Source organism: Oncorhynchus clarkii, chromosome 20, assembly GCF_045791955.1.
Source record: "Oncorhynchus clarkii lewisi isolate Uvic-CL-2024 chromosome 20, UVic_Ocla_1.0, whole genome shotgun sequence".
Taxonomy (NCBI): domain Eukaryota; kingdom Metazoa; phylum Chordata; class Actinopteri; order Salmoniformes; family Salmonidae; genus Oncorhynchus; species Oncorhynchus clarkii.
The window spans coordinates 18,509,004-18,524,591 of record NC_092166.1 but is presented as its reverse complement, the minus strand read 5'-3'; the positions used below and the strand labels follow the sequence as shown (position 1 = coordinate 18,524,591).

At 42.7% G+C, this 15,588-nt stretch overlaps 1 protein-coding gene across 4 annotated transcripts in view; it reads right to left on the bottom strand.

Annotated features, from left to right (window-relative positions):
* LOC139376033 (cyclin-Y-like) overlaps nucleotides 1-14,738 on the bottom strand; it is a 36,274-nt gene extending 21,536 nt beyond the window's left edge. For 2 of the 4 annotated variants that reach the window (XM_071118122.1, XM_071118119.1), the window contains exons 1-2: nucleotides 14,530-14,719; nucleotides 14,155-14,338 (exon numbers count right to left, since the gene is read on the bottom strand). In XM_071118122.1, the coding sequence (XP_070974223.1) occupies nucleotides 14,155-14,308 (154 nt within the window). In that variant the 5' untranslated portion in view covers nucleotides 14,309-14,338; nucleotides 14,530-14,719. Of the gene's footprint in view, nucleotides 1-14,154; nucleotides 14,339-14,529 lie in introns of all 4 variants that reach the window. The other 2 variants (XM_071118121.1, XM_071118120.1) reach the window with 2 other exon arrangements.
* Between the last annotated feature and the right edge of the window lie 850 nt (nucleotides 14,739-15,588).

The window sequence follows — 15,588 nt, the reverse complement described above, 5'->3', positions numbered from 1 at the left end:
TAACAATTCCAGTGGGTCAGAAGTTTACATACACTAAGTTGACTGTGCCTTTAAACAGCTTGGAAAATTCTAGAAAATTATGTCATAGCTTTAGAAGCTTCTGATAGGCTAATTGACATAATTTGAGTCAATTGGAGGTGTACCTGTGGATGTATTTCAAGGCCTACCTTCAAACTCAGTGCCTCTTTGCTTGACATCATGGGAAAATCAAAAGAAATCAACCAAGACCGCAGAAAAAAACGTAGACCTCCACAAGTCTGCATTATCCTTGGGAGCAATTTCCAAACGCCTGAAGGTACCATGTTCATCTGTACAAACAATAGTACGCAATATAAACACCATGGGACCACGCAGCCGTCATACCGCTCAGGAAGGAGACGCGTTCTGTCTCCTAGAGATGAACGTATTCTGGTGTGAAAAGTGCACATCGATCCCAGAACAACAGCAATATACCTTGTGAAGATGCTGGAGGAAACAGGTACAAAAGTATCTATATCCACAGTAAAACAAGTCCTATATCAACATAACCTGAAAGGCCACTCAGCAAGGAAGAAGCCACTGCTCCAAAACCGTCATAAAAAAGACAGACTACGGTTTGCAACTGCACATGGGGACAAAGATCGTACTTTTTGGAGAAATGTCCTCTGGTCTGATGAAACAAAAATAGAACTGTTGGGCAGCATCATGTTGTGAAGGTGCTTTGCTGCAGGAGGGACTGGTGAAGTTCACAAAATAGATGGCAACACGAGGCAGGAACATTTTATCTCAGCATGTCTACAGATTTTTCCCTGTTTTTTTTTGTTGCTTGGAAATGTTGATACTGAGACTGTTATCAGAAGAAACAGTGTAACCTAGCATTTATAGGGGCTATGAAATGCATTGCAATTAATAGAAAGGTTGGCTATCCTCCCACAATGGATGGTAGAAATGTCAAATTATGTATCACTAGATTATATTTATTACAAAGCCTTACAGTGCATTTGGAAAGTATTCAGACCCCGTGATATTTTCCACATTTTGTTACTTTCCAGCCGTATTCTAAAATTGATTAAATTGTGTTTTCCCCCCTCATAAATCTACACACAATACTCCATAATGACAAAGCAAAACAGATTTGTAGAAATCTTTGCAAATGTATAAAATAAAATAAACTTAAATATCACATTTACATAAGTATTCAGACCCTTTACTCAGTAGTTTGTTGAAGCACCTTTAGCAGTGATTACAGCCTCAAGTCTTATTGGGTATGACGCTACAAGCTTGGCACAGCTGTATTTGGGGAGTAACTCATTCTTCTCTGCAGATCCTCTCAAGCGCTGTCAGGTTAGATGGGAAGCGTTGTTGCACAGATATTTTCAGGTCTCTCCAGAGATATTAAATCGGTTTCAAGTCCAGGCTCTGGCTGGGCCACTCAAGGACATTCAGAGACTTGTCCCAAAGCCACTCCCGTGTTGTCTTGGCTGTGTGCTTTGGGTAGTTGTCCTGTTGGAAGGAGAACTTTCGCCCCAGTCAGAGGTCCTAAGCGCTCTGGAGTAGGTTTTCATCAAGGTGCTCTCTGTACTTTGCACCGTTCATCCTTCCCTCGATCCTGACTAGTCTCCCAGTCCCTGTCACTGAAAAACATCCTCACAGCATAATGCTGCCATCACCATGCTTCACCGTAGGGATGGTGCCAGGTTTCCTCCAGATGTGAAGGTATTCAGGCCAAATCTTGGTTTCATCAGACCAGAGAATCTTGTTTCTCATGGTCTGAGAGTCCTTTAGGTGTCTTTTGGCAAACTCTGGCTGTCATGTGCCTTTTACTAAGGAGTGGCTTCTGTCTGGCCACTCTACCATAAAGGCCTGATCGGTGGAGTGCTGCAGATATGGTTATACTTCTGGAAGGTTCTCCCATCTCCACAGAGGAACTCTGGTGGTCTGTCAGAGTGACCATCGGGTTCTTGGTCACCTCCTTGACCAAGGCCCTTCTCCCCCGATTGCTCAGTTTGGCCGGGCGGCCAGCTCTAGGAAGAGTCTTGGTGGTTCAAACTTCTTCCATTTAAGAATGATGGGGGCCACTGTGTTCTTAGGGACCTTCAATGCTGCAGACATTTTTTGGTGCCCTTCCCTAGATCTGTGACTCGACACAATGCTGTTGTGTCGAGTCAGGGCTCTAGGGCTCTACGGACAATTCCTTCGACCTCATGGCTTGGTTTTTGCTCTGACGTGCACTGTCAACTGGGGGACCTTATATAGACAGGTGTGTGCCTTTCCAAATCATGTCCAGTCAATTGAATTTACCACAGGTGGACTCCAATAAAGTTGTAGAAACATCTCAATGATGATCAACCAAAATAGGATGCACCCGAGCTCAATTTTGAGTCTCATATCAAAGGGTCTGAACACTTATGTAAATAAGGTGAGTGAGCACGCGTGTTCAATGTAAGGACTAGTTGTGAAGTATTTTTGGCAAAGACTGAGATGTGCAATACAATTATTCATTACAGGGCGAACCACTGTAAAAGCTTCATTACATTTCTGGTTGTCTTTAATTGATTTATATGGTAAAATATAAATAGTAGGTCATTGAGGAAATGCATTTGACTGTGGAAGAGTAGTATGAATATCAGGAATGTAACGTTCATGGCCCAGGCATTAGTAGAGTATCTGAAAGTAGCTAAACTCCTGACAAAGATTAAGCCTAGTTCTGGACTAAGAAAAACTTTCAATGGAAAATGTATGTCTGGGAAATCAGCCCTGAGAGTGTTGACAATTAGTCCATGTTATTACTCAAAACAAGTATTATGACACAAAAAAAATTGGTTGGCCTGAATAGTATGGTTCAACTGGTTTCAGTTATGTTCTCTTCATGAGATAGAGCGGTGTAAACCAAGGTGCTTTAAGTCAGTCATTTACCCTGTGTTTTCTTTGACATTCCATTCATTCATAAAACACATGTACAGTGACCACAAGCTTACTGTACAGCTTAATGTAAACATGGTGTGTTTAGGTAAATTAATCACCTTGGTTAAAGGTGACACAGATACAGTATATTATAGAACATGTATGTATTTGGGACTTGTGGTGAACTGCAGCACACTTATCGGGAGTCAACTGTGGAACATTAATGGAATTCACAGACAGCACTGCTGGTAAACTTTAACAAAGATTTAGGGGCACCCTATTCCCTTTATAGTGCACTACTTTTGACTAGAGCCCTTATGACCAAGACCCATAGGGCTCTAGTCAAAAGTAGAGCATTATGCAGAGTTTCCACCTGAGAATTACCCCAGTGTGACTTTTCTGTTTCTATCTCCACGGACCGGCACACACGGACCGGCACACATGGACCGGCACACATGTCTCACTGGGTCATGGCCTCGGTGGACCTGCTCTGACTTGGGGGTCAAGCAACTGGACCTGGCAACTGGACCTGGCAACTGGTACTTTTCAGCTTTCATTTACATAACAATGGCTCACTGTGAACATGGGTTAACACCTTTCTAGAACTAAAACATCACAAAGCAACTATCTTGATTATGCAGGGGTTGTTTATTTTGCTCTTTGCAAATCGCCAGTAGTTTATTCTTCCCCAAGTCTTTAGTGTCCCACTCCTGATGGAAACAAAATAACACTAGAGCTAACATTAACATAAACACTGGTGACACACTGGTGCTGGGTAAATCTCAGGTGGAAAATCACCAAATATTATGTAGGGAATATGGTGCCATTTGGGATGCAGCCCGTGTAAGTGAAGGCTATCGCCTGTAGCGTAGGCCTGCTGTTCTCTGATAGGCTTTATGAATTAAGAATGGGACCGTTAAACAGTCCTGTGAACAGAGAGAGAGAGAGAGAGAGAGAGAGAGAGAGACAGAGACAGAGACAGAGACAGAGACAGAGACAGAGACAGAGACAGAGACAGAGAGAGACAGAGAGAGAGAGAGAGAGAGAGAGAGAGAGAGAGAGAGAGAGAGAGAGAGAGAGAGGAGAGAGAGAGAGAGAGAGACAGAGAGAGAGAGACAGAGAGCGAGGCATAAAGGAGGAAAGAACAGAGGCTGGGGCTACCACAACACAGGCCACATATCACAGTCACATGTTTGTTTGGAAACACTGGATGCCTGCGGGTGACTAGTGACAGGTGACTGGGGCAGGCAGGAGGGAGGGGGCCATTTTTGTTGTTGTTTCTGTTAGACTTAACAACAGGGATTGAATAGATTTAAGGATTCAATACAGCAACAACACATTTAGATTTGGTCCAAAACAATAGAGTTTTCAGTTTGAGAATATCGGTATGAAGATAATGGGAGAATGATAGAGTAGTCAATTAAAAAGAATAAGCTGTAAAATACTTCCATATAATTTGCGAAAGGTCTTAAGTGTAAGGCAACGCTAGAAAATCCCTGAAGAAATAACAACACTTGTTTCCTCTGCTCTCTGTCTCTGTTGATACTTTACAAGAGGACTCCTCCTAAGGATCTAGTCCAGTGATGTCAACATGAGTATTTACAGTGTTGACCAGATGACTACTGGCTGCCATTCTTTTGTGTGGCTCTCACTACGCTAAAAGGATTCTCTTAATATTACTGACTGATAGTTGCTGCAACTACTTTGCACATAAATGCATCTTTGTGTCAACTGAACAGAACGACACTTCCTTTATAAACTCCTAACCCAAAGCAAAACATGCAAATGTCAGAAGGGAGAGAATTAACAAAAACAGCTACTACTCCCAAACGACTGTCTGTATCATCCATCCTGTCACTTAGCAAACACAGCCTGTGTCCAAAATAGCATCTTATCCCTTATATAGTGCACTACATTTGGCGAGGGCCCATAGGACTCTGGTCAGAAGTAGTGCACTATGAAGGGAGTAGGGTGCCATTTTTGGATGCAGACCCATCAGGCCGTTGTCTAATCTCCCTAACACTGTTCCAACAGACACCCCATTGTTGGGCTACAAAAGTTGACTGTAAGAGTGTAGTGGATGGTGGTGGGTCCAGTTTAGACAAAACGCTGAGCTGCGGAGCTCTGTCTAGGAGAGAAAGGGTCTGTGTCCCAAATGGCACCCTATTCCTTATATAGTGCACTACTTTTGACCAGAGCCCTATGGGTGAGAAAATTAGCACTGACAGGGCCAGACTGAGGCCAGAGCACCATTAGTCTTGTCAATCAGATATGTAACTAATTGCTTCAGTCTTCCCCTGAGAAGACTATTTCTCTGCAACTGAAGAATCCAAGAATCTTACTCAACACCAGACGGGGATGTCAACTCAGATTTGTATAATTTCATTATTTGCATAATGGCAAGTGAAAATCAGATTGGCAGTAAATGATTTCCTCTGAGCACGTTATTGAAGGCCAATGACACCAATGCTTCTAAATGGGTTATTCATGTGATGAGATGCTCACTGATGGGAATAAATGACTCTCCTTTTACTGGTCAATAAATCAACTAACCACCTCTCGTACTCCTGCCAAGGCTTAATCTGCTAGAAATGATTCATTAGCAGTAAGCGGAATTTAACTTCTCTCCTTCCTGCAAACTTTGGACATTTCTTTTTGCACAGACATCTTCAATGGTTTAAGGCACACTAATTCCAGGTATAGAGATGATTGGTTTGTGATTACAGTCAAAAGGTTTTGCAAAAATGCTTACCTTTTCCTCTCTTCAAAACCACCGGTTTTAACAGAGGGGGGTATTAAAAGGAAATAGGACAGCGTCTAAGCATCTCTACATTTGCATAATTTCAGATGAGGCCGGTGTCTACAGACAGAGAAGTAGGAAGGAGGAGACAGGATGGGAGGAATAGGGAGCGAGTGATGGAAGAGAAGAAGAAACAGAAATGGAGTAGAAAGTGGTGGATAATGTATGAAAGAACAGTGAGATTGTCTGTCCCCCGTTTCTCCTACTGTGTCAAACTGTACCATAACAGCTAACTTGTACAGTTGAAGTCGAAAGTTTACATACACTTAGGTTGGAGTCATTAAAACACGTTTTTCAACAACTCCACAAATGTCTTGTTAACCAACTATAGTTTTGGCAAGTCGGTTAGGACATCTACTTTGTGCATGACACAAGTCATTTTTTCCAACAATTGTTTACAGACAGATTATTTCACTTATAATTCACTGTATCACAATTCCAGTGGGTCAGAAGTTTACATACACTAATTTGACTGTGCCTTTAAACAGCTAGAACAATTCCATAAAATGATGGCATGGCTTTAGAAGCTTCTGATAGGCTAATTTACATAATTTGAGTCTATAGGAGGTGTACCTGTGGATGAATTTCAAGTCCTACCTTCAAACTCAGTGCCTCTTTGCTTGACATCATGGGAAAATCAAAAAAAATCAGCCAAGACCTCCGAAAAAGAATTGTAGACCTCCACAAGTCTGGTTCATCCTTGGGAGCAATTTCCAAATGCCTGAAGGTACCACGTCCATCTGTACAAACAATAGTACGCAAGTATAAACACCATGGGACCACGCAGCCGTCATAATGCTCAGGAAGGAGACGCATTCTGTCTCCTAGAGATGAACGTACTTTGGTGTGAAAAGTGCAAATCAGTCCCAGAACAGCAGCAAAGGACCTTGTGAAGATGCTGGAGGAAACGGGTACAAAAGTATCTATATCCACAGTAAAACGAGTCCTATATCGACATAACCTGAAAGGCCACTCAGCAAGGAAGAAGCCACTGCTCCAAAACTGCCATAAAAAAGCCAGACTATAGTTTGCAACTGCACATGGGGACAAAGATTGTACTTTTTGGAGAAATGTCCTCTGGTCTGATGAAACAAAAATAGAACTGTTTGGCCATAATGACCATTGTTATGTTTGGAGGAAAAAGGGGGAGGCTTGCAAGAAGAACACCATCCCAACTGTGAAGCATGGGGGTGGCAGCATGATGTTGTGGGGGTGCTTTGCTGCAGGAGGGACTGGTGCACTTTACAAAATATATGGCATCATGAGGTAGGAAAATTATGTGGATATATTGAAGCAACATCTCAAGACATCAGTCAGGAAGTTAAAGCTTGGTCGCAAATGGGTCTTCCAAATGGACAATGACCCCAAGCGTACTTCCAAAGTTGTGGCAAAATGGCTTAAGGACAACAAAGTCAAGGTATCGGAGTGGCCATCACAAAGCCCTCACCTCAATCCTATAGAAAATGTGTGAGCACAACTGAAAAAGCATGTGCGAGCAAGGAGGCCTACAAACCTGACTCAGTTACACCAGCTCTGTCAGGAGGAATGGGCCAAAATTCACCCATCTTTTTGTGGGAAGCTTGTGGAAGGCTACCCAAAACGTTTGACCCAAGTTAAACAATTTAAAGGCAATGCTACCAAATACTAATTGAGAGTATGTAAACTTCTGACCCACTAGGAATGTGATGAAAGAAATAAAAGCTGAAATAAATAATTATCTCTACCATTATTCTGACATTTAAAATTAAATGTGAAATAAAGTGGTGATCCTGACTGACCTAAGACAGGAAATTATTACTAGGATTAAATGTCAGGAATTGTGAAAAACCTGAGTTTAAATGTATTTGACTAAGGTGTATGTAAACTCCCGACTTCAGCTGTATATCTCAACAGGCCTGAAGCACACAGAGCTTGTGATACATTACAAGACGTTTTCTTCAAGGCATGAGCAGTGAGCACCATCTTATATCTGATAATAAACCAGTCTATTTGACATATATAGGCAGTGATAAATGTAAGAGAGAATAAAGACAGTTGAGGAAAGGGTTTCTATTTTTATTTTTTTATTACTTCCTGTTGACTACTCCATGTACAATGCACACGCTAGTCACATGGGGGGAGAGAATAACATGGCAAGGGACTCATGCAGAGTAATGAGTAATAATAATATATAGACCGTTTCTGACCATATAATCAATAAAGGATGTTCCTTCTGCACCAAATAATTAGTGCAATGAATGGAATCTAGCCACTACATTGATAAATACAAAGGAGAGGGCATGTTTAGAACACCTCCAGAAGGCTACAGGAGTTCTTCCCCATTACATTCAAGATGATATCACTCATCATCAAATACTTCCAAGTAATGAGCTATAAATCGACTTCAAAGCACCCAGCATGTTAGGTCAGTGCGTCCCAAATGGCACCCTATTCCATATATATTGTGCTACATTTGACCAGAGCCCTATGGGGAATAGGGTTCCATTTGGGACGCAAGCCGTGTCTTAGCTCACCCAACCCTGAGAGCCCATTATGGACTTAATAACAAGATACCATTACACAAACCCCACAGAGAGAAGAGAGGAGAGACTCCCTGCATCTATAAAAGTAAATAGGAGCGTCAGCTGATGCCTGCCTGGCGCCCTGGTCTGCAGAATGAGCAATCATCTTAAGGCAAGATTCAGGAACACAGTAAGCTTTGTGTGACAGAGAGAACATAAGACTGCGTTGTCTCCCCCCCCCCCCCATCTCCCTCTGAGAGTGTCTATTTCTTTGTGACCATCTCTCTCTCTCCCTAGCTCTTTCTCTCTCTCTTTCTCTACAAAATAAGTTTTCGCTCAAAGATATTATTCAAATTTTAACTAGAGAGAAATTATATTTATTCTAGGATATTTCCTGAATATAGGACACAGGATCGTTGGTATTGAACATATTGTCTTCTATACTCAGGTAATGAGAAAAAATGGCCTTGCCAGTCGGCACCATTCTCAACAGAATAATTGTGTCCCAAATGGCATCCTATTCTCTATACATTGAACTACTTTTGACCAGAGCCCAGACACTTGTGAAAGGTAGCGCACTGTAAGGGGTGCGTACTGGTGGCAGAGAAGTCAGGTGCAAGAGAGCAAAACCTGTGTTACAACGGTGCAGTATAAAAATCACCGTAAATAGAACAATCAATACAATGAGTACAAAACCCGTCGCACACCAGAATAACGTGCACAAGCACTTACAATAAACAATTCCGGACAAGGACATGGGGGGAACAGAGGGTTAAATACACAACATGTAATGATGGAATTGAAACCAGGTGTGTGGGAAGACAAGACAAATGGAAAATGAAAAGTGGATCGCTGATGGCTAGAAGACCGGCGACGCCGACCGCCAAATGCCGCCCGAACAAGGAGAGGAACCAACTTCGGCGGAAGTCTTGACAGCACTATAAAGGGAATGGGGTACCATTTGTCATGTGCATATGTGAGGCAGATCCACCCAGGAGTCATCTCTGGACAAAGTAAGACATGCTCTGAATTTCTTCAAAAACAGCCTGCCTGCCTGGCCCGTCAGTCTGAAATCTAATCTTAGTATCAGCCAAGAGATCAGTTCATACAGGGCAAGCATGGGGTTTGAAATAGTGTTGTGATGACCCCTGCTTAAAAACACAGGATGGAGAGAGTCACTTTAGGAAAGGGCCACAAAGCTATAAATGGGATGTGACATAACCCAGGCTGCCCGGGTCAGACATCACATAACCCAGGCTGCCTGGGTCAGACATCACATAACCCAGGCTGCCCGGGTCAGACATCACATAACCCAGACTGCCCGGTTCAGACATCACATAACCCAGGCTGCCCGGGTCAGACATAACATAACCCAGACTGCCCGGGTCAGACATCACATAACCCAGGCTGCCCGGGTCAGACATCACATAACCCAGGCTGCCCGGGTCAGACATCACATAACCCAGGCTGCCCGGGTCAGACATCACATAACCCAGGCTGCCCGGGTCAGACATCACATAACCCAGGCTGCCCGGGTCAGACATCACACAACCCACCCTCCCCGGGTCAGACATCACATAACCCAGGCTGCCCGGGTCAAACATCACATAACCCAGGCTGCCCGGGTCAGACATAACATAACCCAGGATGCCCGGGTCAGACATCACATAACCCAGGCTGCCCGGGTCAGACATCACATAACCCAGGCTGCCCGGGTCAGACATCACATAACCCAGGCTGCCCGGGTCAGACATCACATAACCCAGGCTGCCCGGGTCAGACATAACATAACCCAGACTGCCCGGGTCAAACATCACATAACCCAGGCTGCCCGGGTCAGACATCACATAACCCAGGCTGCCCGGGTCAGACATCACATAACCCAGGCTGCCCGGGTCAGACATCACATAACCCAGGCTGCCCGGGTCAGACATCACATAACCCAGGCTGCCCGGGTCAGACATCACATAACCCAGGCTGCCCGGGTCAGACATAACATAACCCAGGCTGCTCGGGTCAAACATAACATAACCCAGGCTGCCCGGGTCAGACATAACATAACCCAGACTGCCCGGGTCAGACATCACATAACCCAGGCTGCCTGGGTCAGACATAACATAACCCAGACTGCCCGGGTCAGACATCACATAACCCAGGCTGCCCGGGTCAGACATCACATAACCCAGGCTGCCCGGGTCAGACTCAGGCTTCTCATTCAAACAGAACTAGACCCAGACTGCCCGGGTCAGACATAACATAACCCAGACTGCCCGGGTCAGACTCAGGCTTCTCATTCAAACAGAACTAGACCCAACCTTATACAAACACAACTTTATGGCTTGATGAAGTCTTCATAAGTCCTTTATAGACTATTCTTCAGAAGTAGGGTCGTTTCACGAAGAGTACAATTTAAGTGTCTGTGATATTATAAGTAAATATGTGCAGCACCAATATTAAATAAAACAATGATGTTATACTAAATGAAGTTTACTAATTATACCACATGGAAATTCAATGAATCAATTGATTTAAATCAAATTAATTTTGTCTTCTTTTTTTTTACACACTTAACGCCAACATTTCTTCAAGTTGTTACCATCATTGCAAAGCCCTAGTTATGTTCTTGCTTTGACAGTCTTTTCTGAAGATAATTATTTATTTAATATTATTAGTGAATCATTTACATCTGTCCCTCATTTTAAGGTCAACCCTGTTAAGTGAACAGAACTCTCATTTTATTATGGTGAAACTATTCCATTTTAAATTATTTTTTCAAATATATATATATTTTTAATAATAGTGTAGAAGCTGGTTCTACTACTTTTAGCCATTTTCTGGTGTTTGAGCTGAGCGAGTCGAGCATAACACATCAACCCTGTTACCCATAGTTAGGCTAGAAATATTTTAACAATGTCATTTTTGGGGTGAAGCTTACATTCAATTGCTACTCCCGGTTGCCACAACAAGCATCCATCTCCCCCGTCACAAGGAGATTTATGGCTGATTATGATGAAAACCTCAACCCTGTTACGGTCAACCCTGTTAAGTTCAAACCTGTTACGTTCAACCCTGTTACGGTCAACCCTGTTATGGTCAAACCTGTTACGGTCAACCCTGTTACGGTCAACCCTGTTACGGTCAAACCTGTTACTTTATTGGCACTTACTATTGTCACTTTTTTTTATTCAACCCCCGGAGATGGGAAAACATGTTTTTATGAAGTTGAACATGTGCTCATTACATCAGAATGTCATGTTTTTTTACCAAGTTACACGACACAAAATGTACTCTATTCGTGGAACAACCCTGTAGTTCTTTTAAAAGAGGGACCCAGAACTATTTTGACAAGAGTATTCTAATAACAAATACTGAGATTTAGTCCATGAGAGTCTTGGGGTTAACAGTCCATCCTTTCAGAAGTGAATAACCCTCTTTATAGTGTCTCATAAGACTCCCCATCTCTAAATGAAGGCATTAGTTTGTCTCTCTCAGTAGTGATTTGTCCCGCTGGGCATGTAATTTGCATCTACAGGCTTCAGCTGCTGCTGTGGTAAGACAGCTACAGATAACACACACACAACTGCTGTGGTAGGACAGCGACAGACAGCCCCCTGATCAGTCTGCTGTTCAGAAGCACATCGCCATCCTGTCTGTGACCTCACTCGCAGACCTCGTCCCAAATAGCACCCTATTCCCTATATATAGTGCACTACTTTTGACCAGGGTTCTGGATGCTGTCTGACAGACACCCAACATTGTATAAGCCGCCTTAATTTAGCTGGACCCCAGGAAGAAGAGATGCTGCTTTGGCAGGATCCATAATAAATACAAACACATTGACCAATATGCTCCTTTCAAATCACGAAATGAGCAGTCCCCAGTATCTCTCTCTCTGTCAGTCTCTCTTTAATCTCCCTCCCTCTATTTTTTTCCTCACCATCCATATGTGTAGTAGAGGGATACTCTGTGTCACATTGCTCTCGTCTTCAAGCTAAATCTCAAAAGCAGAGGTGTTATTGGTGGTGTTTCTAGGGACTCGCAAGGCTGATCCAGAATAACATCCTGGGTGCATTAAACCCACACCACCAGATTATGGGTTTGCTGTTCTGTCCATTCCAGCTCTCAGAAGTAAGAGCCAAGGCAGAGTGAGACAGCCTATAATTAAAACTGTACAGACAGTCACAGCTTCTATCCACCACTGTAGGTTCACTGTGGCTTGGACATACCCCGTGTTTGAATTGGACCGGTACACACCGGTACCACCACCTCAAAATATTCTACTGCTTGAGTAACAGAATATCTTATAGAATATTGGATCAAATATTGTGGAGTACTGTCACCTAAATATATACAATACTGGGCTGGACACAAAGTGAGTACCGGCCTATATTTAAATCCACTTTAAGCACTGGAAATACCCATAAGAAATACTGATGAATCTTCAGTGGCCTGATGTCGTGACAGGGAATGGAGGAAACCCCAATAGCAGTTGATGTCAAATGTGCAGACTTTGCAGTTCATGGATTTTCAGACATGCGTGTTGCAGAGCAGACCTTACAATATTTAACTTCAGAGAATTTAATCTCTACATGAGTCGGTCCAGCTTGAGTAGGTTATACCCATTTACACTTTGAGAGTAAATGTATCCATTTTTAATATATGTTTCTATAAAGAGTGCTATACCATGCCACCGTTGGTGTGTCTTTCATGCTCCAAGTGAAAACAAAGAGAAGCATTTATGAACAGGATGTTGTCTGCTCTGGTGCACCAAGGCTGTCCCCCAAATGGCACACTATTCCCTATAGTGCACCACTTTTGACCAGGACCTATAAAGGCTCAGTCTACGGTCAAAAGTAGTGCTCGTTAATGGGAATAGGGTGCTATTTGGGACAACCCATATTTCAACATGTCACATGGGACTGAGAGGCAGACTGGATGCCCATGCTGCCTGCCCCCATGTATAGAAATACCTATGTAATAATATATGTAACAACATACATTCAGATAATCTGGCTGGCCTAATATATGCATTAAGTCAATCACAGAGATCCATTGCCAGGGGGAGGAGAAAGCCTTGCTGATAGGACTATGCATATATTATAAATTACCAATAAAGGTCCCACACTAGTAAATGTTGCCGACATGCAGCCTGGTCTCATACACTAGATGTAACATAGTAAATATAAATCCTGGATACTAAAATTAGTATGGTATGTTACATGTGGTATGGTTATATAAGACAGCTGGTTATTTAAGGCAAAAAAATTAAATAGGGTGGTTGATCAGGCATATAACACTAACGTCTAGCAACCCAAAGGTTGCGAGTTCGAATCTCATCAGTCAACTTTAGCATTTTTGCTAATTATCAAACCTTTCAACTACATACTACTTTTTAGCTACTTTGCAACTACTTACTGTGTTAGCTAACCCTTCCCCTAACATGAACCCTTTTAACTAACCCCTCATATAACCCTAATCTTAACCCTTTAGCTAAACCTTCTCCTAACCTAGCTAACATTAGCCACCTAGCCAGAATTCCTAACATATCATACGAAATGGGTGATGGACATCTACAAATTAATGCATACCTTATGAAACTTAAAATACATTAAATGGAGTGTCTTGGTTTCCGTACAGAATAATACTGTAATGAAACAAGCAGGGAGCAAGTCTCGAACCCTCGACCTTCGAGCCCGAGGTCCGGCGCGCTATCGACTGTGCCGCAAGGCAGAGTCCATTTCCCCGCTTATAAACCCAGTGTATTATAAACCCAGGGTCGTTACAATACGAAATACTCTGAGACCAGGTTGCAGCGACATGTTATATTTATAGCCTATTTGGCAAGCCAAACCAATAAAACATTCAGTGTGAACTTCAAAATGTTGAGTCGTGTTTCAAAACACTCACCACCATCACACGAGAACATTAAACATTAATAGGTCTACATTAGGCAATTATTTTATACTTTACCGTCGACATTCTCTCGGTCGCTGATGTGCTGCAGGTTGCAGCCCGTATCCTCCCTACTCAACTCCGGCTCGGTGTTGTACGACTCCAGCCTCGAATGAGCATTTCTTCGGAGCTTCGGACTTGAAGACACACAGCAAGAGGTCGTGCTCCCCATCCTTCCAATGCGTTACAATGTTGCTATTACCTATTGGAAGAATGACACCGGTAGTTCAAATCGCTACTGAAGCGGGGAGGAGGATCAAAGCAACGAGGGTGAAACCACCGCCGCGACCAGCACATGAATACACTGTCATTGATAAATCCTCCAACAACATCTGCAACTAAGCAGAGAAATGATTCGCATTTTACACTGTAAACTGTTTTTAGCCAGCCTACCTTCTTCTAAGTAAATCAATTAAGCTTCCACAGTCGGCCAAGACCACGCATTAACCACGCTTTTGAACATGACTAACGTTCATTTTTAAATCATCCATGCTTGATGAGGAGGAGACATCGTCGTTTTTATCAGTTGTGTAAAGGGAATGTAAATGAAGCTCTGCGATACACATGATCGTGAAGGCAACACAGTTGTAGCTTGAAAAGGTTCCGGTTCAAGTGGGTGGTTACAATTTAGCTCAGAACCTCCTGTCGGGATCACATCAGAGACACATATTCCCAGATCACACAGACCCACAAAGAATTCTATAAACTCCCATATCTTTTAGGCGAAATACAGCCATGTGTAATCACAGCAGCAACATTTGTGGCACGTTGCCAAGAGAAAAGGGCAACCAATGGAGCACAAACAACATCGTAAATACCACCAATATCTTTCTGTTAATTTAATTCAATTCAAAAGGCTTTATTGGCATTGGAAACGTGTTTACATTGCAAAAGCAAGTGAAATAGATCATAAACCAAAGTGAAACAAATAATATAAAAATGAATAGTAAATATACTCAAAAGTTCCAAAGGAATAGACATTTCAAATGTCATATTATATTATACTGTGTTGTAACGATGTGCAATTAGTTAAAGTACAAAAGGCAAAATAAATAAACATAAACATTATTTATCTTTCCCCACTATTCTTACTACAATTATTTACACATTGCTAAAACACTGCACATAGCTGATATTATAAACTGTGTGGTTCAAGCCCTGAATGCTGATTTGCTGACAGCTGTGGTATATCAGACCTTATACCAGGGGTATGGCAAAACATGTCATTTTACTGCTCTAATTATGTTGGTAACCAGTTTATAATAGCAATAAGGCACCCCGGGGGTCTGTGGTGTATGGACAATATACCATGGCTAAGGGTTGCATTGTGCATAAGAACAGCCCTTAGCAATGGTATACTGGCCATATACCACACTCCCTCGTGCCTTATTGCTCAGGACTACCTGGCATGATGACTCCTTGCTGTCCCCAGCCCACCTGGCCGTGCTGCTG